Source organism: Brachyhypopomus gauderio, chromosome 13 (genome assembly GCF_052324685.1).
Source record: "Brachyhypopomus gauderio isolate BG-103 chromosome 13, BGAUD_0.2, whole genome shotgun sequence".
NCBI lineage: Eukaryota > Metazoa > Chordata > Actinopteri > Gymnotiformes > Hypopomidae > Brachyhypopomus > Brachyhypopomus gauderio.
Genome location: NC_135223.1, coordinates 7,425,221 through 7,453,212, shown reverse-complemented (window position 1 = coordinate 7,453,212; position 27,992 = coordinate 7,425,221). Strand labels below are relative to the sequence as shown.

The following is a 27,992-nucleotide window of genomic DNA, read 5'->3' as shown; positions in this document are numbered from 1 at the left end:
TTTTCAAAAGATCTCTGTAGTAGTAATGATGATGACAATGACAATTTTAGTGGGTTTGTGATTGTTTTCATGTAAACTATTTTAATGGGGTTGTGATTGTTTTCATGTAAACTATTTTATTTTGCTTCACTCTTTCATCCATTGTAATTTCTTGACATGTATATACACATAATAAAGTTTCTTAGTGTTGAAGGACTAACCTACATACTACCCTTTTGTTTTACTTATTTTAATAATTGTTAACAAAAAGGAGCCATATGTCTCCTTCAGACATATGAGCATCCGTGAGTGTCTGAGCAGTGATGAGGACTGGGCACACACTCGCATGTGTGAGACTGTACGTGTAAGTGTGATGTATGCACACAATAGTCTATAGACATGTTCCATTGTTATTAGCATGGTGTGTGTTGTCATTAGCATGGTTTATCTTGCCATTAGCATGGCGTGTGTTCTCAATAGCATGGTGTGTGTTGTCATTAGCATGGTGTGTCTTGCCATTAGCATGGCGTGTGTGTTCTCAATACCATGGTGTGTGTTGTCATTAGCATGGTGTGTCTTGCCATTAGCATGGCTTGTGTGTTCTCAATAGCATGGTGTGTGTTGTCATTAGCATGGTGTGTGTGTGTTTTCAATAGTGTGGTGTGTGTTGTCATTAGCATGGTGTGTGTGTTCTAAATAGCATGGTGTGTGTTCTAAATAGTGTGGTGTGTGGGTTATCATTAGCATGTTGTGTGTGTTGTTACCCAATCATCTTAAATTCATGCTCCATGTAACTGCATGAATGACTTTGAACCCAGTACTCTTGATTTTTCAATCTGGAGAGAGAGAGAGAGAAAGAGAGAGAAGAGAGAGATTACATTAGTGTTGAGCTCTGTTTATTCCATGACTACATGCATCTTCTGCCCCCCACCAATGGCCAATTTCTGTTCGAGATAGCCTACTACATACTATTCGCGTACTGATCGAGCCCAAAATCAGTATGCCGTATGCAGTATGTGACCAAAAAGAATTATTCCAGTACAGGAAACATCTTCGGATGACCTACTACTTCCTCAAAATATTCCAGTACGCGAACACAGCTATCTTCGTTGTGAACTTCATCCCTTCATGCAATGCGTCCACGTTTGATATCTCATCATAAAAAAAAAAACAAAAAACAGTGGACGCCAATGGGACGATAAATATATGTATTTCATATAAATATGTTAGGAAGCATATGCATACTTGTACTGCTCAGTTTTTAAATGAGAACAACATCCTCTCACCGATAGCTAATAATTTGTGAACTATTTGGCTAGTTAAACAGTGTTTTCTTAACAACCACCAACTGTAGCATTAAAGCATGTTAACTAAATTTCCCACCAGGGGCTATGGTCAGGATAATTATCAGTATAAATTATCAGTAGCATATTTAATTGGTAACACATTTATTTGGTATTACTACAGTAAATTGACAATTGCTCACTGGAAGGGACAGACCATATTACAGAGGCACGTATAGACCGGCGAGCCTCAGTCTGGCTTTGTTTACTGAGAGATAGCTTTAGCTTGAATAACAAGTTATTAGCTTGCTAGATAGAAATAACCACAATCACTACCTACCAGTAACAACATAAAGAGTGATCGGTGATTCAGAGCAGCAAAAAAAGAACTGCTGTTAAAGTTTGGTAAGAAATCGCCATCTGCGTTTCTTACTGTATACACCACACCAGTGGAGCTAGCGTGTGTGCAGGGCTGGGGTGGGAGAGAAGAAATGATGATACCATTTGTGAGGCTATTCTTTTGTTGTTGTTAAATGTAACATTTAATCATATATTTCCTATGGTGTTACTAGAGACAAATTTCTGTTACAAAAACGACATTTTACTCTTAGTTTATGGGGTGCTTGTAACGTTGTGGGGGGGCCCCCTGCAGGTCACAGCGGCAGCGGTCCTGTTTTTGGTCACGTGATGTTCGTCCCTCAGGTGGGCGGGACCCGTGATCCGTCTCACCTGAGGGTCGTTTGTTTGTCTATATATGTCTTGTCTTTGCACCAGTTGACTGCTGGTTATTATTTCCTTCATTTGGAACAATGCACGGGATTTTGGTTTGCACACTTTCTATTAAACCATCCTCTTTCCTTGAGACTTGGCGTGATCGCTTCCTTTTTTAGTTGCTCACCTTGCCCGTCACAGTGCTGGGACTCAAATTAGGGGCTAGACACGCCTGTGTTTTGAACCGATCGCAAATAAAGGCCATCGTGTATTTTTCCAGTACTATGTTTATTTGTTTAATTCATCTTATTTTTAGAGGCTCGATGGCAAAATGGACCCCACTAACGTTGAATTTATATAATAAATAATAATAAATAGAATAATAATAATAAATCTGCTACTTTTTGTGATTTTTTACATGTCTTAATAATTTAGAGTAATTACATGATATTAAGGCTTACATATGTTATCAGCCGGGGTTCCCTTTAAAGCATCATATGAAACATCCAACCGAATCCTCCACACTTCTTTGACAAAACAACAAACGGCAACACAATCAATGCTCCCTTAGAGTAGCGTGGGTTTTGGCGAAGCACATGAAGCCATTCACGGATTCAGAGATAATGAATAGCTATTAATTTATGCCCAAATGCAAATTATATTTTTATTTTAGGTAATATTTAGTTTTGAATAAAAAGGAAATGTTATAAATGTTATACGTTATATTGTCATGATACGTTATCATACACGGTCCCAATAAATGGCCCCTTGAGTCATTGAAAAAAACATTGTGGCCCCTCATCATTTCTATTTGAGTACTCCTGCTGTATTGCATACTACTATGAGGACCAGTATGTAGTATCTAGTATATACTGAGTGCAGTATACAGTATGTAGTAGGCTATTTCTAACAGAGCCCAAGTGGTTTTTTCTCAAGCAGATCCTCAGTCACCTCAGCCAGAAGAAAGGTCTCTAACTACCATGTTAGTCTGACCTAAGTTTTTCATTGTCTCCAATGATGTGTAAAAGCAGGATTGGATTAGGGGGACCAGGTCCTAAATCAGTGTAAAAAAGACTTCAGTTCCCAGAGCCCTTAGAGGCACATAAAGAAAACCCTGAAGTAAACAAATGTCAGATAAAGGAATTTAAAGGACATACAGAAATGGTATTTTTGGTCCCCAATATGAAGTCAGTAAAATGGCAGACACTGTAGAAGGCTGGTTTTTAGGCCTCACTGCTACTGTCTCAGATAGAGCCTTGCACAAGGCCCACAAGGGGGCAGCACTGAGTAATGCACAAACATTCTCTCTTTCTGTCATATCTGCCTGGTCATTTCTTTGAAATGAAACAATAAAAGCTGACATTTGACAGTACATCACTTAGAATTACAAATTTATCTTGCTTCCTGATGTGGAAAGACAGAATTATAGCAGGTTTTAACAAAATCACCACACACAGAACCCTGGGTTCACCATACCTGAGACATGTGATCTTAAAGTGTGTCTGTTAAGAAAACCTTCTATCTAACATATACTTTCACACATATTTACATACACAGTCTCCATGCAGCTTAACACATTAAGCTCAAGACAGCAATCTGTGTTTGTGTGTACGTTTGCATTTGTGTGCGCATATATGTGTGTATGTTTGTATGTGTCTTTAAATGTGTGCACAAGCTAAATGCTAATAGCAAGCAAATATTCACCCATCATGCATCACTCCCTGGCTTCAGTACAAACACAGGAATTCTACAGCAATTAGTCAATTACATGCTATTTTTACATAAAAACTGAAACATTGAACTTTGAATTGAACATTGAATTTCATCTGAACACTAATTTAATCAAAATGTGTTCTGGTGACCTTTCCCAGAATTCCTGTGTTTTTCTCCATTTAGCTCAAGGCACTATCAGTGTATCTTAAAGATGAGGGAGAGAGAGAGAGAGAGGGAGCAAAAGAGTGAGGGAGGGAGACAGACAGAGAGGGGTGAGAGGGAGAGAGGGAGGGGTGAGAAAGTGGGAGGGTGAGAGAGAGGGAAAGGATGAGAGGGGGGCAAAAGAGAGCGAGGGAGTGAGAGAGAGGGAGGAAAAGAGTGAGGGAGGGAGACAGACAGAGGGGGTGAGAGAGGGAGAGGTGAGAAAGAGGGAGTGAGAGAGAGAGAGGAGTTGGGTCTATTAGCATCAGGAGGAAAGCTGTTTATATATTCGTCATGCTTTAAATATCTATGGGAAATATTAAGAAGAGAATGTCTCATTGCAATCACACAACTCTGTGCACAAACACACACACACACACACACTCACACACACACACCCACACTATAAACAGCACATAAGTGGGTATCATCACAGTATTAGACCACACAGAAAAGTCATTTTAAGTGATCACAAACACCACTCTTAAACACACTTCAGATGAGAGAGAATGCAGAGATTATACATGTGTAGTCAAACTTCCAATCAAACTACTGTGAGTCATTGATCAACATGTAAAGAGATCAAACAACGTCAAGATGCACCAGACGTAGTCTGACGCTGCCACAGCGACATGACATGCAGCCCTGCACGTGGAAACGTCACCAGCAGGGGGCGACGGGCAGCAAAACAAAATCGAGAGCAAAAAACACAGGCAGTCGCCACGGCAACCCAAACACAGGCCAGTTTAACTTACTACAGTGGGAGAGGTAGGGGGGCATTATCAGTTGCTAGGCAACCATAGCCATAGCGATGGGATCTCCCGCAATTTACGTCGGGTTGTGGACCTTGGAATGGAGTTTGTAGATTACAGGGAAAAAACAAAATACACACAGCAGAAAAAAAAATAAAATTCACATTTCTTCAAAGCAGAAAAGGCTGTACTATTTCCTACAAAATTATTTTTACTACTAAAGGTCCTTAGCTTAGAATGAACCATGTGAGTTAGCTGGCCATTACCAGTCGTTTTTTCACCTTTCCCTCACACAGAGCCAGGTGTCTTATGCCAGGATTGGTTAGGGGACCTGTCACTCATACAAATGACTACCTCTGTACTTAATAAATGTAATTGGATTGAAGTTTTAATTTTCCACTTGGTATGGGACATACATCAAATCATCACATAGCCTGTATGGGACAAACAGCAGCTGTATCGCAGCAGGTAGGGGGCGCTGTTGTTATAGCCTGTCCCTCCACCCATGCTGTCTCTCCTCCCCCTTTTGCCCTTTCATCCCCACCTGCATTTCTCTCATCAGCCTCTGGGGGGCACTCCCAGCTCAGTAGGGCCTGTTGGCATCCTTTGGCCTCTTTAGTTGAACTTTGAGGCGTTTCATGCCGATCTGGAAGCCATTCATGGCCTGAATGGCAGTTAGAGCACTGGCAGGGTTATCAAAACTGACAAAGCCTAAGAGAGTGAAAGAGGGGGAGAGGAGAAGGATAGAGAGAGAGAGAGAGAGAGAGAGAGAGAGAGAAAGAGAGGGGGGGAGGAGAAGGAGAGAGAGAGAGAGATCAGAGGGAAAGAGAAATCAGTGGTAGAGAGAAATGTTAGTGCCTCGTATACACTCCACAAGTAGATCACTGAGAAGGACCATCCACAGTAACACAACAATCACGTGACCACTGTCGTCATCGCCACAGTAACACAACAATCACGTGACCACTGTCGTCATCTTTACCAAAACACTTGCTCTGGTTGGTGGCCCTGTCGACAAACACTTTAGCAGAGATGACGTTTCCGAATGACATAAACATCTGCAGTAACTCAGAGTCTGTGAATTCCTGGGGTAAGTGATAAATGAAGATATTACAGCCTTCAGGACCTGCAGAGCATACACACACACACACACACACACACACACACACACACACACACACACACGTGCACACACACACTATACATTAGATTTACATATATTAGAGTGCATTATGAGTTCAGAGAGATGACAGGAGTCACTGATGAAGACATCTAAAACAGGAAATTACATCACCTTCTCGCTGCTGTTGCTGAGGAGCAAGTGTGGCTTGAGGGGGATACGGCGGACTGACCAATCCGAAGGCAGCAGGATAGGTTGCTAGGGAACAGTCACATACACACAATAATGGACAGGCAGACTGGGCAGGGTGGCTGCTCTGTATGAGGGGCTGGAGTGATCTGAGCAGACCCGTGTACAGCAGGTCAGTAGGAGAGAGAGTTACCTGTGTAGTGCTGTATACCAGCATACGCCTGCTGGAGGGAATCCAGCGCTCCAGACAGAGTTGGGGCTGAGGGTTGATGGAGAGAGAGAGAGAGAGAGAGAGAAAGAGGGGGGGGAGGGCGGGGGGACAGTGTTGTAGGGGAGAGAGAGAGAAAGAGAGAGAAGGAGAGATAGTGAAAGGGAGAGAGGGAGGAATGTAGAAAGCAGAAATAAATAGAAACATTTACAATACTAAAAGTGTTGTGCCAATTCTGATATATGAATTCTGAAGTGTTAAGTGTAGTCGTCTAAACTGACAGCATTAATCACAGCCCTTGAACACACAGAGCTTGTCACCTTGATATGGGTGAATGCCATTAGTGTAGATTGTTTCAGAAGCTGGCTGTCCATTGGCTGGTGCAGGAACAGGACTATAACCACTGACTCCAATTGGTGGAGGCAGACCAGGTCCCGATGTCACTGCAATAGTGGGAGGGGTGTTTGCCCCTGCAGATTAGACACGCAGAAAGTTTGAATGACAGCTGTGGGGAAGGGATGACTTGTACCTAACGTTATTAACAGATTCAGTTACAGTTCTCAGAGAAATTTGTCATAATTTAAAATCTTTCTATCCAGTCTTAAACTAAAGTTACAATACTTAAATCTACTAATAATGCTTTTCCACATTTTTACAGCAATACTGCAATACCCTGAAGGTCCAGGCACCAGCGCTATACCCCAGAAAGAGACCTACAGGGGGTGTGGCCTTTACCTGAAGAAGGTGTGATGGGGGTTATGGGCGTGGCTATGATGCCATTGGTATTAAGGGCTGCCATCTGTTGCATCTGTACTGCGGCAACTGTTGCTACCGGCGATAAGTAGGCAGTCTGAGCCATCAGTGTCTGCTGCTGTACCAACTAACTCAGAGAGAGAGAAAGAGAGAGGGAGGGAGGGAGAGAGAGAGAGAGATAGAGAGAGGGAGGGAGAGAGAGAGAAAGGGAGGGAGAGAAAGAGGGAGGAAGATATATAATTACTGTCATTTGTTATTATTCTATTCTAATAACAAATTATTATTATTACTGATTATTACATATTTTTAAATTGTCTTGACTGTTGTCCTTTTCCTTTATTGATTATGAATAACTGCACATATCTTCATATCTTCAATCTACATTACCTTCTATTGATTATGAATAACTCTGCAAATATCTTCTAGTGTTCTATTACAATCTATAACATTATCTTTCTATTATTTATGTTATGTTTGTATTTATTTATGTATTTATTTCTTGTTAACTGCTTTTGCAACAGTGCATCGTTTTACATTAACGCATTACAATAAAGCACTGTTGAACTGAACTGAGACAGTAGGAGAGAGAGAGAGAGAGATGAATCAAAAGAAGAAGGGGAAGAGAGAGGGGAAAAGGGGAAGAAACAGAACCAATAACAGAACCAATAACAGAACCATACTGTCATATTATCAAATAAATATAATATAACATAACATGGTTTTTATGTAAGTGTGTGTTATTAGTGTGTGTTACTATTCACAGCATGTGTGTAGGTGTGTGTTAATACTCACGGCGTGCGTGTAGGTGTGTGTTAATACTCATGGCGTGCGTGTAGGTGTGCGTTAATACTCACGGCGTGCGTGTAGGTGTGCGTTAATACTCACGGCGTGCGTGTAGGTGTGTGTTAATACTCACGGCGTGCGTGTAGGTGTGCGTTAATACTCACGGCGTGCGTGTAGGTGTGCGTTAATACTCACGGTGTGCATGTAGGTGTGCGTTAATACTCACGGCGTGCGTGTAGGTGTGTGTTAGTACTCACGGCGTGCGTGTAGGTGTGCGTTAATACTCACGGCGTGCGTGTAGGTGTGGGTTAGTACTCACGGCGTGCGTGTAGGTGTGCGTTAATACTCACGGCGTGCGTGTAGGTGTGGGTTAGTACTCACGGCGTGCGTGTAGGCTCCGTATGCCCCCAGGCTGAGGGACATGGGGCTGAAGACAGCCTGCTGCATGCGCCGGACACCACGCTCCTTCTCACTGTCTGCAAATCTCACCACGAGTGTGGAGGAGGCGCCCTGTGGAGATGGAGAAGAGCTGATGGTGCTAATGTGGTGTAGTTTAATACTGTTAATAAAGTAGAATGGTACCGTACTGCTACAATACAATACTGGGACAGTAGATATAAAAAGATCAAACTTCAAATGGAATGTGTCAAAAGCTCTAAAATTTATTTTACCAAAAGAAACTGAAAATACGTATGGCATAGATTGTGTTGGGGCGTAGTTTGTTTGTCCATGTGTAGATTTTGAATTGGGGTGTAGTTTGTGTGTTGCGGTATAGTTGGTGTGTTCGGGTGTAATTTGTATGCTGGGTGTAGTTCAGGTGATGCGAGAGACTCACTGGTAGTGTTTTGGGGTGTTGTTCAAGTGTTAGCTGTAGTTCAGGTGCTGGATGTAGTTCAGGTGATGTGCCTTGTGTTGGGCTGTAGTTTGTGTGTTGGGCTGTAGTTTGTGTGTTGGGCTGTAGTTCAGGCGATGTAAGGCAGATTCACGTGCATGGTGTTGGGCTGTAGATTGTATGTTGGACTGTAGTTTGTGTATTGGGTGTAGTTCGGGTGTTGGGTGTAGTTCAGATATTGGGTGTAGTTCAGGTGATGCGAGGGAGACTCACTGGTAGTGTTCTGTTTCCATGGAGACTGGTAATGGCTGCCTGAGCATCAGCGTGACTTTGGAACTTCACGAATGCACAACCTGTAATCACAAGTGTTAACACACACACTTATTACCTCACACTGTGTATGTGTGTGTGTGTTCGTGAATGAACTCTCTGCTATTGTTATTATATGGCTGTTGTTACATTACTTTCTGAATTAAATCCTGATTACAATTTTTGCAGCTGCTAAGACCAAAACGTGGTCTTTATAGCACAATTTTTGAAAACTCTAACCCATGTAGCCTATTGACCTGGTGCGCTAAACCTTAAGCACATTCTCTGACCTACACATCCCTATAAAGAGGCCACGAGTTGTAAATCTTGGTTTGCACATCAGTGGAGTCTAATACTGCACCGGGCTGCTCAAGTACAAACTGGTTCACTGAACAACACGATTTGTTGTGCTTCACCTCCACCAAACTCTCCATTACTGTTGAGTTATTTTTGGCATGGAGGTGGTCGCCAACCCCACCAACGCAAATACATCAGGGTTGCCAACTTTTCAAGATCGCTTGGAGTGAGATTTGGCGAACGTAAGTTTTTGACGGGGTGGGGGGGGGGTGAGAGACTGAACGTAAATTGTTACCGGGGCGGGGTGTAAAATGGACACAAATTAAGTATATCACGATCGATCGCCAGAGCAAACTAGTAACTCATTGAATCATAGATGTGGATCAGAGGTAAATAAACTATTTATTTTTTTGGCGTGAGAAATCGGAAGTGTGGCGTGAGAGCGCGTGAAGACGGTCAAATGCGTGTGTCTCACGCTCAATGCGTGAGAGTTGGCAACCCTGATACATTCAGCAGGCGATGGAGGAAGCTTGAGGTTATTTTGTCTTTTTGTTTTTGTTGTCCATGTGTTTAGAATATATACAGCATCTATTGCTGTAGTGTTCATACAAAACCAAAAAAACCTTCCCCTTGTAATTGTGTTTTACTTTATGGTGTAAATGTACTAAATATGCAGAAATAACCTCGATATTTGAGAATAGTCATGTAGGCCTATATGTGAGATCTCTGACAGACCTTCACAGCAGACTACAAACTAAACACTCAGACACATGGTTGTCACTTGTAGTCACATAGTGTTGTAGTGTGTAGTCACATATATGAAAGGCAAATTGTCAGAGCGGGAGATGTAGGAGACGGAATCTCCCGCGAATGTTTTAAGATGGCGGACCCAAGCGCCTTGTCCATGCACTGAGTGATGGCACACACGCAAGAGAACAGAGACACGAAGCACTGTGTATTCAGTGCCGATGTGGAGGGTGAAACTGAAAGTAACCGCGGAGAAACTCGAGGCGAATAATAGGTGAGAACTGAAAACAATAGCGGAAATACTCAACGTGTAGCGAACACACAGAAAATCAAAAAGGAAAACAAAGGACGCCAGGGGAGGTAGCTGGCTGGCTGGCAAACGCCACAACGAAACAAAAAACCCTTCCCAAGAACCAAAACCAAAACGGATAGGAAGGATAACAGCAGGAGGAAAACTTGAGAGAGGCCAGGGAGCGGCGCAGGAGGTAAAAACTCGAACAAGACAAAGAAATAAACAAAACAACTGAAATAAGCGATGGGCAGGGTGATGAGACACCGAGTAGAGACAATGCGAGAAAACGGGCTTGAGGTTGACAACATGAAAGCAGACAACTCAGTGGTGAGGCACTACGTCTGTCGTCCTTAAAAACACAGGATGACAGGTGCGTGCCATCACCGTTAGCCTGTGGTCTGACTCGCAGGCTCCTCCTGGTGGCGACTGGAGGAGCTGCCTTGGGACCAGCTCTGACACAAATCATCTGATATTTGTGTGTAGCTATAAGAGCCAGTTAAGGGTTAATGCATTGTTAATGCATTGTTAGAAATAATTTAGTTAAATTTAGTTAAAATATGGTGAAGATAATTTAATAAGAATTCACAGTTGTTGTATTTTCTAAAAGGCAGAAATTAGTAATGTATAAGTTTGAAGAAATTTCTGTACTTTCAGCTTCCGTCAGTAACCTTTCTGTTTCCTGCTTGTGAGTTAAGATTGACAGACGACAGTTAGTGATGTTTGGAAGCAACACAGTTTTTTGACCGAGTCATGTTGAGTTCAGTGTAATGTCTTTGTTGTTATAAGTACATCTTTAAAGAGAATCTCATCTCACTCGCATTTTTCCAAATACTTGTTGCTAACCAGAGGCAAGGGTGATACAAGAGATCTGTGAAAGGAACGAAGCACCTCTACAGTAGCGTTTGTGTGACGACGGGTGTACAATCCAATACACACCGCGCCAGAAAATAAAGAATGAATTAGACCCAAGTGCCAATTGAAGCAGACTGAATTAAGTGACGGTGAACTGAGTATGTGTGCATGCAATAAACACACACACAAACTAAACACAAAAGTCACCAAAAACTCAACACGTAAAATAAAGTGCAACCGTAAAAACACGGGAGAATAAACAACAGAAAACAACGTGGAATACTCAACACGCGAAAAGGTGAAACTCAACCGTAGAGACACGGGAGGAAAGTAACAAAGGCAACTAAAAGGACTCGGAAAACGAAACTAAGGATGCCAGGGGAAGTAACTGGCAGCAGGCAGATGCTGCAACAAACAAAAACCCTTCCCAAAATAAATGTGTAACGGATATGAAGAGAAATAGCCGGAGGAAAACTTGAGATAGGCCAGAAAGCGGCGCAGGAGATAGATAATCGAATAAGTAGTATGGTAAAAACAGAGAAGAGAGAGAGAGAAAGGTGGCGAGACAACGTAATGTAGAGAAAGCAGAGAAAGGGCTGAGAATGTGACGGTAAGCCAAAACGAATTAGCAGTGATCTGTCAAAACAAGCTTCCTTAAGAAGCCATGGTGACAGCTGTGACGGATCACTGCTGATTACGCTTGTTAATCCTGGCACTGACTTGGGAGCCCCCTCCAGTGGCAGCTGGAGGAGTAGCATCTGAGCCAGTCCTGACAGTTTGGATGCAAAAATATGGTTTGTCTTCTTAGCATCTGCAAAAAACTGTAATTATTTCCCTCATGAGAACATGGGGGGTGTGTGTATGTGTGTGTGTATGTGTGTGTGTGTGTGTGTGTGGTGTGTGTGTGTATGTATGTATGTATGTGTGTGTGTGATTGTGTGTGTGTGAGTGTATGTGTGTGTGTGTGTGTGTGTATGTGTGTGTGTGTGTGTGTGTATGTGTGTGTGTGTGTGTGTGTGTGTGTGTGTGTGTATGTGTGTGTGTGTGTGTGTATGTGTGTGTGTGTGTGTGTGCTTCTTGCCTTTGCTTGTACCATCAGGTGCCCTTAGTACTGTACATTCATCAATCCTGCCAAAGGGCTCAAACAGCTTCCTCACATCCTCACCCTCCTGCTGCTTCCCCAGCATACCCACAAACAACTTCCTGTCCTCTGAGAGAGAGAGAGGGAGAGAGGGAGAGAGAGGGGGGAGAGAGAGAGGAGGGAGAGAGAGAAAGCAGGGGAGAGGGAGAGAGAGAAAGAGAGGGAGAAATGAAGAGATAGGGAGAGGGAGAGAGAGTGTGTGACAGTGAGAGAGGGAAAGAGAGAGTGAGTGACAGTGAGATGGAGAGGGAGCGATAGAGAGGGAGAGAGAGAAAGAGAGGGAGAGAATGAGGGAGGGAGGTAGACAGAAAGGGAAGGAGGCAGAGAGAAAGGGAGGGAGAGAGAGAGAGAGAGGGAAAATTAGAACGGCTTTCAACTGATGTATATTTTAAAAGTTGCAGTCAGTTAAGGGTTACGAAGTGAAGTAAACCAGGCTCACTTCAGTAAGTAAATAACTGTGCTCTTAAAACATATTTTGTCCAGAAGGGGCAGTGTAAGTTCATAATACACAAGATGCTGAACCTTCCAAAAGTGCGGGTGGTTTGCTCATCTCATTGTGTAGGTGTGTTTGGGTGTGTGGGGGCATGTGTGGGCATGAGTGGGTATGTGTGACTGTGTATGTATAGGTGTAAGCCTGTGGGCATCAATATATTTCTGTGTGTGTGTGAGTGTGTGTGTGTATGTATGTGTGTGTGTGTGGTGTGTATGTGTGTGTATTTGCACTACCTCCTTTGCCTTCGCTGTCTGCTGGCTTCACCTGAATAGGCCGATTCATCTAACAAATAAAACACAAAATATCATTTATAGGAGCACAGACAGTAAAACACATCACACAGCACAGACAGTAAAACACATCTCTCTTTTATACCACACAGCACAGAGAGTAAACACATCTCTCCCTTAATACCACACAGCACAGACAGTAAAACACATCTCTCTTTTATACCACACAGCACAGATAGTAAAACACATTTCTCTTTTATACCACACAGCACAGACAGTAAAACACATCTCTCTCTTAATACCACACAGCACAGACAGTAAAACACATTTCTCTTTTATACCACACAGCACAGACAGTAAAACACATCTCTCTCTTAATACCACACAGCACAGACAGTAAAACACATTTCTCTTTTATACCACACAGCACAGACAGTAAAACACATCTCTCCCTTAATACCACACAGCACAGACAGTAAAACACACCACACAGCACAGACAGTAAAACACACCACACAGCACAGACAGTAAAACACATCTCTCTCTTAATACCACACAGCACAGACAGTAAAACACATCTCTCTCTTAATACCACACAGAGGGGGTGGGGGATGGTTACACACACACACACACACACACACACACACACACACACACACACACACACACACACACACACACACACAGCCAAGATCAGCTGTAATCTGTCACCACCTCTAGCCCTGATCCCACACTGCACAATAATGACACACATCGGTTTGCAGCCACACACATAGACCAGCTGTGTATGCACCCAAAACTCATAATCTATTGCCCCCGCACTCAAATAGCGTCTAACGTGCACATGCCCAAATCTCACACGCTAGCATGCATTCCAGAGCCTGCAGGCGTGTTGGAGTGTGTGTTAAATAAGCCCCACACCCCTAAACCCCACATGTGTGTGTGTGAGACTTTCTCCTGAACTCCAGGCTGAATGGATGCTTAGCCAAAATAGTTTTATTGAATGAATGAATGAATGAATGTTTCAATTTATATTATTATATTATATTATTATTATCACGATGAGACGGGTGGCCTGGACGTGATGCTACTCAACATCGCCATGGTGACGCAGCCCACAGCTCGGCACGCAGCCTCCACTTGCTCCCGCCCCCACCTCCGTCGCCATAGTGACATGCTGATAGCAAGGGCATGGAGTAAACAAGGATGCCGGTCGCCAGTGGCAACGACCAGCCTCTCAAAGCTAACAAAGAGAGACGTGGAGAGATAGAGGGAGGATGAGCAAGAGATAGATAATGAGGGAGGAGAGAAACGTCCACATTAGCAAAGCACTTAGGAGAAAGAGAACTACCAGGAAGAAGAGACACACACACACACACCCGTAGAGAGAGAGAGAGAGAGACACACACACCCATAGAGAGAGAGAGAGACACACACACACACACACCCGTAGGGAGAGAGAGAGAGACACACACACCCGTAGAGAGAGATAGACACACACACACACACACACACACACACACACACACACGCACGCACGCACGCACACACACCCGTAGGGAGAGAGAGAGAGAGAGAGAGACACACACACACACCCGTAGGGAGAGAGAGAGAGAGAGACACACACACACACACACACCCGTAGGGAGAGAGAGAGAGAGACACACACACACACACACACACACACCCGTAGAGAGAGAGAGAGAGAGAGTGACAGCTGGAGGGAAAGGAGAAGTACAGAATAATAATAATAATAATAATAATAATAATAATAATAGTTCCTTCTGAGCTTGAATGTTGTCTACAGCCAAGTTAAACCTCTGGTTCACCTGAGAGTCTGCACGTCTCTCATGGAGTCTCTCAGATTCTCCATGATTCTCCATGATTCTCTGAGTCTCCCAGAGTCTCCCAGAGTCTCCCAGAGTCTCTCTGAGTTCTTTGATTCTGAGTGTCTGTATGTGTATGTGCAGACACAGAGGAACTGGTTATTACACACACACACACACACACACACACACACACACACACACACACACACACACACACACACACACACACACACACACACAAACACACACACAGACACACTCACACACACACACACACACACACACTTATGTACATGAAAACCTGCAGGAACACACACACACACATACACACACACACACACACACACACACACACACACAGTCTCTCTTTATTTCTGCTTGCCATTTTACACACCACATTAGTCACTCATTGCATCATGCATGTTACCTAGCAACCAGGCATCTCTTTCTCGGATTGTATCCTAGTAACCAGAATCGACTGGCTCTGCTGTTCTCCTCCCCTTTAGTTTTGAAACTCATCCCAATAAAACAAGAACAAAGCACACTGAATATGAATAAATATGAATATCTATCACTGAAGAATACTTATCACTTAATTCATAAGAGAGAATATCTAACAAAGAATACCTATTACTAAATACCCAACAAAGAACACCTGTCACTTAATACAGGTGAGAGAATATCTAACAGAGAATACCTATCACTGAATACCTAACAGAATACCTAACAGAGAATACCTACTACAAAATACCTAACAGAGAATACATATCACTGAATACCTAACAGAGAATACCTACTACTGAATACCTAACAGAGAATACATATCACTGAATACCTAACAGAGAATACCTATCACTGAATACCTAACAGAATACCTAACAGAGAATACCTATTACTAAATACCTAACAAAGAATACCTAACAGAGAATACCTATTACTGAATACCTAACAGAGAATACATATCACTGAATACCTAACAAAGAATATCTAACAGAGAATACCTATTACTGAATACCTAACAAAGAACACCTATCACTTAATACATAAGAGAGAATATCTAACAGAGAATACCTATCACTGAATACCTAACAGAATATCTAACAGAGAATACCTATGACTGAATACCTAACAGAGAATACCTATTACTAAATACCTAACAAAGAACACCTATTACTAAATACTTAACAAAGAATACCTAACAGAGAATACCTATTACTAAATACCTAACAAAGAATACCTATCACTGAATACCTAACAGAGAATACATATCACTGAATACCTAACAGAGAATACATATCACTGAATACCTAACAGAGAATACCTATCACTGAATACCTAACAGAATACCTAACAGAGAATACCTATTACTAAATACCTAACAAAGAATACCTAACAGAGAATACCTATTACTGAATACCTAACAGAGAATACATATCACTGAATACCTAACAGAGAATACCTACTACTGAATACCTAACAGAGAATACATATCACTGAATACCTAACAGAGAATACCTATCACAGAATACCTAACAGAGAATACCTATTACTAAATACCTAACAAAGAATACCTATTACTAAATACCTAACAAAGAATACCTAACAGAGAATACCTATTACTGAATACCTAACAGAGAATACATATCACTGAATACCTAACAGAGAATACATATCACTGAATACCTAACAGAGAATATCTAACAGAGAATACCTATTACTGAATACCTAACAAAGAACACCTATCACTGAATACCTAACAGAGAATATCTAACAGAGAATACCTATGACTGAATACCTAACAGAGAATACCTATTACTAAATACCTAACAAAGAACACCTATTACTAAATACCTAACAAAGAATACCTATGACTGAATACCTAACAGAGAATACATATCACTGAATACCTAACAGAGAATACCTAACAGAGAATACCGATTTTTTAACAATACACTGGACTTGTACCCTTTCAGCTTTTGAGATGCATTGATGACATTGTAGGTGTTGCTACCTGCACATTAGAAGAGCTCATTTCTTCATTCTCTAAGTTCCACCAGCTCTTGAATACACGTGGAATACAGCCCATCCTGCCATGAAGACAACCTCTTTGGATGTTTCAGTGAGTATTACTAATTAATTAATTAGTTAATTAAATGCCACCATCCATTATAAACCTACACACTTTCATTCCTATCGACAACACAATTCTTCCCAGTGGGGTGCTGATTTATCACCCCACAAATAAAACAGTGGATAATATTATACTTATCGTCTTATAGATGGTACAAGAACTCTAAAGACATCCTTATCAAGAATTATTTAATTAACCATTCAGATTCCAACTGTGGTACTGTAGCCTGCAAATATTCTAGATGTGCTATGTGCTATGTACATTTATTAACACAACCACTAACATAACTGCCACAAAAGGATCAGTTGTCATCACTGATTCATCCTCATCACCACGGCAGGTGTTGTGTACTGCATTACGTCCAAGAGATGTAATCAGCTTTACATTGGAGAAACCAGGAGAAGACTGATCAGTTTGTTGAACATCTCCAGACCATCAGGACTAAGGATTTGTCATTTACAGTATCAAGGCATTTTAATACTAATGGATATTGTATTAACAACACATCTGTTGCTATGGCAGCAATGAAATTACTGATCTACATGATTGGAACTTTAGAACCTCATGGAGTGAAAGTCCCGATTTAAACATATAGTTTTAAACATCAAGTATGTTTGTGTGTGTGTGTGTGTGTGTGTATACATATACATATTTTGTGAATTATAGTACAGTATGAGAGATTATAGTGTGATTGAAAACAGTCTGACTGATGCTACACAATGCAACACAGAGTTCATGTTTCATCTGTTAAAATATCTTTCTTCTTATCCCCATCCCACAGTTTATGTCTGTCTGTCTATCTGTCTCTCCCTCGCTGACAGATGTCTGTTTATCAGCACAACCATACACAACCATACACACCCATCATTTATAGTGCATAAAACACAAACACACACACACACACACACACACACACACACACACACACACACACACACACACACACACACACACACACACACACACACACACATGCATGGACACACATATAACACACACACACACTGAATTTGCACACATGGTTTTTCCATCTGTTACTGCCCTCCCTTGGGTCCTTTTGTGTTTAAACGCGCACACACAGAAACACACACACACACACACACACACACACACACACACACACACACACACACACACACACACACACACACACACATGCACACATACACACAGTCACTCTCTCTGCCTTCCTGTTCTTTTATAGTTTTATGGTTCTCACCCTGTCATGGGAAGTGCAGTTCTTAACACGCATGCACACACACACACACACACACACACACACACACACACACACACACACACACACACACACACACACACCTCCCACCTTCATGTCTGTTTGAGAGAGAGAAGGAGAGAGGTGAGGAGACAGAGAGGAGAGAGGTGAGGAGACAGAGAGGAGAGAGGTGAGGAGACAGAGAGAAGGAGAGAGGTGAGGAGACAGAGAGAAGGAGAGAGGTGAGGAGACAGAGAGAAGGAGAGAGGTGAGGAGACAGAGAGAAGGAGAGAGGTGAGGAGACAGAGAGAAGGAGAGAGGTGAGGAGACAGAGGAGAGAGATACAGAGATAAATATCTGAATGAGAGACACTGCTCACTCAGCATACTGAGATCTCTCTCCTTTCATTTAATCTCTCTGTGCACATGAGAGAGAGACAGATGGAATGTGAGTGTGATGGAGGGAGAGGGATGGGAAGAGTTATGGACAGACAGAGAAAGATGGTATGAGAGACTGATGTCTGGGTCAGCCCCTCCCACTCTTCCCTGGGTCAGCCCCTCCCACTCTTCCCTGGGTCAGCCCCTCCCACTCTTCCCTGGGTCAGCCCCTCCCACTCTTCCCTGGGTCAGCCCCTCCCCTCTGCATATGGACTACACCGTCACAGGTCAACCCTCCTCATCCATCTCATATTCTGGGTTTATTGCTGTTGATTATTGACTACACATTTTAAATACTCCATTACTCAAAACAAGATTTTCAACAGTTTCTATTGTTTACAAACAGCATCAATACTATAAATAATTTTGACTTTTTAAAGGTCCTTTACTGCTCTGCAGGTTTGGTATTGCGAGCTGGATCTGTTGATTTACTGGGTAGAGGAGTGTCCTCCGTTTTATAAAAGATTCTCTGAAACACTCTGTGCCATTCTACATTAGCATGTCTCTGAGACACACCTACATCTCAGCCTGCAGCTACTGATGAGTGGAGGTGGGGGAGGGTTGATGGGACATTTGTGGATGTAGGGGAGTGGTCATGTGTAGAGGTGGGGCAGGGATCATGGGTGGAGGTGGGGCAGGGATCATGTGTAGAGGTGGGGCAGGAATCATGGGTGGAGGTGGGGCAGGGAGGAAGAGGTATCATTTGTGGATGTAGGGGAGTGGTCATGTGTAGAGGTGGGGCAGGGATCATGGGTGGAGGTGGGGCAGGGATCATGGGTGGAGGTGGGGCAGGGATCATGTGTAGAGGTGGGGCAGGGATCATGGGTGGAGGTGGGGCAGGGATCATGGGTGGAGGTGGTGAGGGAGGAAGAGGTATCATTTGTGGATCTTCAAGATGATGTATGAAAGGTCCTAATGTCATAACTGGACAAATTACTACCGTAACACCTTCTGTCTCCATGTTCATCTTTCTCTCTCTCTCTCTCCTACTCTCCCTTCCTCTCTTCTCTCCCACTCCCTTCCTCTCACCCTCAGTCTCTCTCTCTCTATCTCTCTCCCTCTCCCTCCCTCTCTATCTCTCCTCCTCGCTCTCCCTCCCTCCCTCTCTCTCCATCTCTCACTGTGCTACATCATTCTGTAAGGAGAGAGACTCCACTAACAACCAATCACATTTCAGAGCAGGACTGAATGGCTCCTGTTGGTCTGAACAAGAGTTCCTCACAAGGGCTTCTTCAGACTGCCACTGCTGCTAGGCACAGTGCTCATTCTTTAACTGCTGTTATGCAAAATCATATCTCATGGAAAATGGTACTGAACCACTTCAGATGATAATTTATTAAGGGACTAAGAGATTAAGAAACTAAGAGACTAAGGGATTAAGGGACTAAGGGATTAAGGGTGTGTCAATTCCAGCATGGCAAAGCAAGCTTATGGTTAGTTACATATCAAGTTTATATTTCAAGATGGTATATATACACACACACACACACACACAGTGGACTCACCCCTGGCAGGGTCTTCTGCTCATGCAGAGCTGTCTGGGCTTTGAGGGCTGACTCTCGTGCGCAATATGTTAGGAAGGCACATCCTGGGGATGGAGAGAGAGAGAAAGGGAGAATGAGGGAGAGAATGAAGGGGAAAGAGAAAAATGGAGAGAAAAAGAAATGAAGAGAGCAACAGAGAGATTGAGTGAGATTATTTTCCACAGCTATAGCAACAACTATTTAATTTCTGTTACAGTTTGAGGGTTAACACATCGCAGCCTAATATCTCACATGAAAAGACAGAACTGTGAAACTACAGCAGGGTCTGCCTGCTATGATCCATATCAGTAGAGTCACGTCTAGCCCCGCCTCCTGCTATGATCCCTATCAGTAGAGTCATGTCTAGCCCCGCCTCCACCTGTCAGTGTACATTTTGTTTCTGTTCGAAATAGCCTACTACATACTGGATACTGCATACTGGACTCAGTATATACTGGATACTGCATACTGGTCCTCGTAGTAGTATGCAGTACAGTTTCCAGTATGCGACAAAAGCAAAGCATACTACGGGGTCACGTGAACGTAGCGTTGCATGATGGGATGCAGTACACCACGAAGATAGCTCTGTTCGCGTACTGGAATATTTTGCGGAAGTAGTAGGTCATCCGGGTATGTTTCGCGTACTGGAAATTTTCATTTTGGTCACATACTGCATACGGCATACTGATTTGGGGCTCGATCAGTACGCCAGTAGTATGTAGTAGACTATTTCGAACAGAGTCTCTGTTTTTCTAGCCATGTGTCTATGTTCTGTACCCTACCCTAGTAAGGATGCAGTAGGAGAGGGAGACTCTGAGTCTTTATGCTGGAACAGACCTCAGACTCTTCCAGTTTGAGTCTTACGTGTCCCTGACAGCATTTCCCCTGGCGAGGCTACAGGCTACTTGTCATGAGACAGGCGAGTCATAGCGGATATTTTCCAGTTGGTTGCTTATTGTCAAGAGACTTCTGTAAGGCGCCCAGAGTCTCCCCGTCTTGATAAACACTACAGGGAGAGCGACCTGTAGTGCAAGACGTGGTAAGATGAAAAGAACAAGCAATTAACCCATGGCGGGCACGGTAGGAAGGGGTCGTTTCCTGTTCCAGTTCCCGTGGCCCGGAAGGGGTTTCCAGTTCCCGTGACCTGGAAGGGGTCAGTTCCTGTTCCTGGGGCTAAGCCCCAGACCGGCCGGCTCTGAACATTGCTGCACTCCCAGAACCTCTGGCCCCGCCCCTGTTGTTCCCTGGTCCCCGCCTGCCCCGCCCCTGTTGTTCCCTGGTCCCCGCCTGCCCCGCCCCTGTTGTTCCCTGGTCCCCGCCTGCCCCGCCCCTGCTGCTCCCTGGTCCCCGCCTGCCCCGCCCCTGTTGTTCCCTGGTCCCCGCCTGCCCCGCCCCTGTTGTTCCCTGGTCCCCGCCTGCCCCGCCCCTGTTGCTCCCTGGTCCCCGCCTGCCCCGCCCCTGCTGCTCCCTGGTCCCCGCCTGCCCCGCCCCTGCTGCTCCCTGGTCCCCGCCTGCCCCGCCCCTGTTGCTCCCTGGTCCCCGCCTGCCCCGCCCCTGTTGCTCCCTGGTCCCCGCCTGCCCCGCCCTCTTCTGCTTTTTCTGGTTCGTTGTTTTTGCCGCCTTCTGTCCGCCTCATTGCGCCATGAAGCCCCAGATGTTACAGAGGTTCCATTTACATCACAAATCTAATACAGACTCCCAGTACAGTTCTCCCAGTTACACGATAGTTAGTGTACAGACTCCCAGTACAGTTCTCCCAGTTACACCATAGTTAGTGTACAGACTCCCAGTACAGTTCTCCCAGTTACACCATAATTAGTGTACAGACTCTCAATACGGTTCTCACAGTTACACCATAGTTAGTGTATAGACTCCCAGTACAGTTCTCCCAGTTACACCATAGTTAGTGTACAGACTCCCAGTACAGTTCTCCCAGTTACACCATAGTTAGTGTACAGACTCTCAATACGGTTCTCACAGTTACATCATAGTTAGTGTACAGACTCCCAGTACAGTTCTCCCAGTTACGACATGGTTACACTAAAAACTCCCGTGATGGTTCTCCCACAGATCCAACACAAACACTCACTCCATTTACACAATGGTTGCACTACCAACCTCATTAAAAAAGATTATCAGCGGCCCTTTTTAAAGCCTTTCTGTGAGTCTGTAGGTGTCTTAATAAAACTGAACACCCCACATTGTGACACCACTGATGCGCGAGATCACACAATCTGTGTAGCGGTCTTTATTTCAGTCTATATTTCAGTCTATATTTTGCTTTCTCTCAACCTATGAAAGCTGAGTATAGAATAGAGCAGTAAAAAATGAGAAGACACACACACAGAAGCAGACACACCTAAATGGCAGGAAGCTATCTCCATTATAATGGCTTTATCTCCATTATAATAATGGCCATGTAAAACTCAGAGTCTTAATTTAGCACACACTAACAAGCCCTCCCTCAGAGAGACTAGCAGTGTGTGGCCATTGATCTGATGCCCCATAAATGGACACATAGCTTCTCAACAGCCTGCCTGGGAGTACACACTCAACATCTGTTACCTGCCGGCCTTCTCCCTGTGTCTGGATCCCTGTGTCTGGATCCCTGTGACTGAATACCTGTGTCTGGATCCCTGTGTCTGAGTCCCTGTGTCTGGATCCCTGTCTCTGAGTCCCTGTCTCTGAGTCCCTGTGTCTGAGTCCCTGTGTGTGGGTCCCTGTGTGTGGGTCCCTGTGTGTGGGTCCCTGTGTCTGGATCCCTGTGTCTGGATCCCTGTGTCTGGATCCCTGTCTCTGAGTCCCTGTCTCTGAGTCCCTGTGTCTGAGTCCCTGTGTCTGAGTCCCTGTGTCTGGGTCCCTGTGTCTGGGTCCCTGTGTCTGAGTCCCTGTGTCTGAGTCCCTGTGTCTGGATCCCTGTGTCTGAGTCCCTGTGTCTGAGTCCCTGTGTCTGGATCCCTGTGTCTGGATCCCTGTCTCTGAGTCCCTGTGTCTGAGTCCCTGTGTGTGAGTCCCTGTGTGTGGGTCCCTGTGTCTGGATCCCTGTGTCTGGATCCCTGTCTCTGAGTCCCTGTGTCTGGATCCCCGTGTCTGAATCTCCGTCTCTGAGTCCCTGTGTCTGGATCCCTGTGTCTGAGTCCCTGTCTCTGAGTCCCTGTGTCTGGGTCCCTGTGTCTGAGTCCCTGTGTCTGAGTCCCTGTGTCTGAGTCCCTGTGTCTGGATCCCTGTGTCTGGATCCCTGTGTCTGGATCCCTGTGTCTGGGTCCCTGTCTCTGAGTCCCTGTGTCTGAGTCCCTGTGTCTAAGTCCCTGTGTCTGGATCCCTGTGTCTGAGTCCCTGTGTCTGAGTCCCTGTGTCTGGATCCCTGTGTCTGAGTCCCTGTGTCTGAGTCCCTGTGTGTGGGTCCCTGTGTGTGGGTCCCTGTGTGTGGGTCCCTGTGTCTGAGTCCCTGTGTCTGAGTCCCTGTGTCTGGATCCCTGTGTCTGGGTCCCTGTCTCTGAGTCCCTGTGTCTGAGTCCCTGTGTCTGGATCCCTGTGTCTGAGTCCCTGTGTCTGAGTCCCTGTGTGTGGGTCCCTGTGTCTGGATCCCTGTGTCTGGATCCCTGTCTCTGAGTCCCTGTGTCTGAGTCCCTGTGTGTGAGTCCCTGTGTGTGGGTCCCTGTGTGTGGGTCCCTGTGTCTGGATCCCTGTCTCTGAGTCCCTGTGTCTGGATCCCCGTGTCTGAATCTCCGTCTCTGAGTCCCTGTGTCTGGATCCCTGTGTCTGGATCCCTGTGTCTGGATCCCTGTGTCTGAGTCCCTGTGTCTGAGTCCCTGTGTCTGGATCCCTGTGTCTGAGTCCCTGTGTCTGAGTCCCTGTGTCTGAGTCCGTGTCTCTGAGTCCCTGTCTCTGAGTCCCTGTGTGTGGGTCCCTGTGTGTGGGTCCCTGTGTCTGGATCCCTGTGTCTGGATCCCTGTCTCTGAGTCCCTGTCTCTGAGTCCCTGTGTCTGAGTCCCTGTGTCTGGATCCCTCTGTCTGAGTCCCTGTGTCTGAGTCCCTGTGTCTGAGTCCCTGTGTCTGGATCCCTGTGTCTGGATCCCTGTGTCTGGATCCCTGTGTCTGAGACCCTGTGTCTGAGACCCTGTGTCTGAGTCCCTGTGTCTGAGTACCTGTGTCTGGATCCTTATAAAGTGGGCAGAACAGCAGACAAAGGCCTCTTCTCCCTATACTAAACATGGCCTGATGCACCATTGCCCATGAAACTACATACACACACTGAACAAACACACATTGAACAAACATACTGCCTCTCCTGTAATCCTTTCAGGACACATATGCAGTGATCATGCAGTTGTGTATGGGGAGATTGGTAGAAATGCCAGTGTGATCACTATGATTACCACTATTCTCAGTGTATGTTTTCTCACCTAATCAGAAATCCACCAGGTAAATATGAGAACGACAGATGTCTGAACATTCACCCAGGAAACAAAACACCACCCAGGTACATATCAGAACAGTCTCACCTAATCAAAACACCACCCACCCAGGTACATATCAGAACAGACTCACCTAATCAAAACACCACCCACCCAGGTACATATCAGAACAGTCTCACCTAATCAAAACACCACCCAGGTACATATCAGAACAGACTCACCTAATCAAAACACCACCCAGGTACATATCAGAACAGACTCACCTAATCAAAACACCACCCAGGTACATATCAGAACAGTCTCAGCTAATCAAAACACCACCCAGGTACATATCAGAACAGTCGCACATAATCAAAACACCACCCAGGTACATATCAGAACAGTCTCACCTAATCAAAACACCACCCAGGTACATATCAGAACAGACTCACCTAATCAAAACACCACCCAGGTACATATCAGAACAGACTCACCTAATCAAAACACCACCCAGGTACATATCAGAACAGTCTCACCTAATCAAAACACCACCCAGGTACATATCAGAACAGTCGCACCTAATCAAAACACCACCCAGGTACATATCAGAACAGTCGCACCTAATCAAAACACCACCCAGGTACATATCAGAACAGTCTCACCTAATCAAAACACCACCCAGGTACATATCAGAACAGTCTCACCTAATCAAAACACCACCCAGGTACATATCAGAACAGACTCACCTAATCAAAACACCACCCAGGTACATATCAGAACAGTCTCACCTAATCAAAACACCACCCAGGTACATATCAGAACAGTCTCACCTAATCAAAACACCACCCAGGTACATATCAGAACAGACTCACCTAATCAAAACACCACCCAGGTACATATCAGAACAGACTCACCTAATCAAAACACCACCCAGGTACATATCAGAACAGACTCACCTAATCAAAACACCACCCAGGTACATATCAGAACAGACTCACCTAATCAAAACACCACCCAGGTACATATCAGAACAGACTCACCTAATCAAAACACCACCCAGGTACATATCAGAACAGACTCACCTAATCAAAACACCACACAGGTACATATCAGAACAGTCTCACCTAATCAAAACACCACCCACCCAGGTACATATCAGAACAGTCTCACCTAATCAAAACACCACACAGGTACATATCAGAACAGTCATAGCTGCAGTTACACATGCCAACGGGGGAGGAGCTTGTGAAGGCCCTTCACCTTTGTGCATGCCGGTGTATTTATCCTTAATTACTGTTAGCTCATAGATCTTCCCAAACTGCTCGAAGATGGGTTTGAGATCTCTCTCCTCCAGGTTCCGCGGGATCTGACCGATGAACAGCTTTATAGCGTCAGGTTCCTTCATGGGGATGGTGGAGAGGTAGAGGCCAAGACCTCCAGATCACAGCACTAGAGCGGGGGGAGGGGGGTTCAACACACAAACAAAAAATACAAAAATACCAAATTAGTGTGTGTAGCATGTAAACAGGAGGCAAAGGGAATTATAGTACCATGAGAGAAAGCCAAAAATTCAAGTTTTCCGTTCATAATCAGTCTACTGAACTATGGCTGCAATGTTCAGATAAATGCTAAATAAGTGATGTAGAAGAAACTACTCAAAGGTATTTTTCCAATGATTACAACAATTATGCAAATAGCCCATTAATATTCAGTCATGGCCTTTGTTGTTGCCGAATTTTCATTAAGAGCAGTAATTCCAGCTGAGTGATCACCTGTCTTCCTCTACACACACACGACTCGAGCCCACCGTGCCAACCAGCGTCCTTTGTTTACCCCGCTTATGGTAAAGAGCTACAATAACCTATGGAGACCCTTTGTCCGCCTCTGTTAACATAACAGTTGAACACACACACACACACACACACGCACACACACACACACACACACACGCGCACACACACGCACACACACGCACACGCGCACACACACACACACACACACATATACACACACACTACATAGGCTACATAGCCTATATATTTATACCGATGAGTTAATCGTACGATGTTAAACTAACCATACCTAATTCGTTTCCGTCTGTTTCCACTCGGTGTTCAGCCTCTTCTCCGTTTGTCCTCCTCAGAGGTTCAGTGTGAAGAACCTTTGAGCTTCTGTTCCTCGCAGATCGAGATCAACCCCACGCTTACACGGTCACACTAGTAAAGATCAACACGCATCTGTCTTGGACCTTTGAAAGCTTCCACAGTTCTGGACCGTTATGTCCGCTGACGGTACACGTTCATTGCTCTGCTCCCGATTTCTGCACTAGTCTAAAGGAGAAGTCGTTCCGTACGAATTATAAACGGATCCGTTATGATAAACTTTATTGCGTTAATTATTTTAAACTCTAAAATCTCAGTCAAGATCGACACACATGGACAGAACTACAACTGCTTCAGAATGTTCTCCTGTTTTTGTTGTTCTTGTTTTCGTGAGTTGTTGTCGTCTGCCGGCGTCTCTCTCTCTCTCTCTCTCTCTCTCTCTCTCTCTCCAGCTCTTCCTTCAGCTGTTGACAGGCCGCGATGAAGAACGCAGGGATCGTCGACAACTTACAGACTCCAATAATACGAAAATAAACAGACGTTTACGTTTTTTATAACGAATTTGTTATTCACTTTCTTCTACATTTAGGATTTGTCACTTTTCTTCACATTTTATGTCCGTTAGAGAGTAATCTATACGTGAATGCTATGTTAGTGGGCTATTAAACGGCACAATTCTAATATATTTCGTTTGTAATATGTGTGCACAATTGAGTGGCGGTCCCTGACATTCTGGCCCACAGAACCTCCTATTGTTCTCTCCGCGAGCTCTGGCCGTGGTGCTGAAGTGCACACACACACACACACACACACACACACACACACACACACACACACACACTAGTCCAGGTATATATCGGTGGGCTCCAGATTGGATGCATGTTTACGCGAGTTCAGGTCATCAACAGGGATTAGGTGTTAATCTCGTTAATCTCGGCGCTCACGTGGCGTGGGACGCACTAAAGAGCTCAGTTTTCAGGATCCGTTTGGCCAAAAGAAGTCGCACTTGGCCGAGCTTCACGCGGTTTACCGGTGCTGGAGCGCCGCATGGCTCGGTCCCGGTGCGCGAGCACACCTGTCTCAGCGGCCCGTTAATGAGCCGCGTGAGCCCTCGGTTCCTGCAGCAGGGCAGCACGCGGGGGGATGAAGTCATATGGTTCAGAGCGATTTAATCTGAAAGGTCACCATCTGCCCCTGGTGCCCCCAGCTCCACCCCAGCCCTCCCACCCCGTGAGACGCGCGCGCGCACCTCTACATGTCTAGCAAGCCTGTGGAGTCTCGTGCCACGCCGAGCCAAGGAACTTACACTCGCGTGCTACACTCGCGTGCTTTCTGCTCTTAACACTAGAGCTCCTGAGATTTCAGGATTCCCAGGACATAACCCCTCCTTCTTCTCCTTCTTGCCAGCAATTAGCAAAGCCAAACATCACCCTTTATTATGTTATAAAACCAGATTAAAGTCAAAGGCCGAC

At 44.7% G+C, this 27,992-nt stretch overlaps 1 protein-coding gene across 3 annotated transcripts; it reads right to left on the bottom strand.

Annotated features, from left to right (window-relative positions):
* Positions 1-456: 456 nt before the first annotated feature.
* celf3b (cugbp, Elav-like family member 3b) lies at positions 457-26,952 on the bottom strand. Of its 3 annotated transcripts, XR_013120538.1 has the most exons (15): positions 26,501-26,952; positions 25,679-25,867; positions 20,004-20,086; positions 12,889-12,937; positions 12,103-12,231; positions 8,798-8,877; positions 8,074-8,202; positions 6,892-7,036; positions 6,477-6,626; positions 6,142-6,207; positions 5,934-6,017; positions 5,622-5,765; positions 5,184-5,350; positions 4,643-4,733; positions 457-815 (listed from the first exon to the last, which is right to left on the bottom strand). XR_013120538.1 is itself a non-coding variant. In XM_076970523.1 (14 exons), exons 2-13 carry the CDS (start codon positions 25,821-25,823, stop codon positions 5,223-5,225), a joined length of 1,332 nt encoding a protein of 443 aa, XP_076826638.1. In that variant the 5' UTR covers positions 25,824-25,867; positions 26,501-26,952; the 3' UTR covers positions 457-815; positions 5,184-5,222. The 3 variants fall into 3 exon arrangements, 2 of the variants coding, with proteins under 2 accessions (XP_076826638.1, XP_076826639.1); XM_076970523.1 differs by lacking the exon at positions 4,643-4,733; XM_076970524.1 differs by lacking the exon at positions 4,643-4,733 and having other exon boundaries at positions 6,477-6,599.
* Between the last annotated feature and the right edge of the window lie 1,040 nt (positions 26,953-27,992).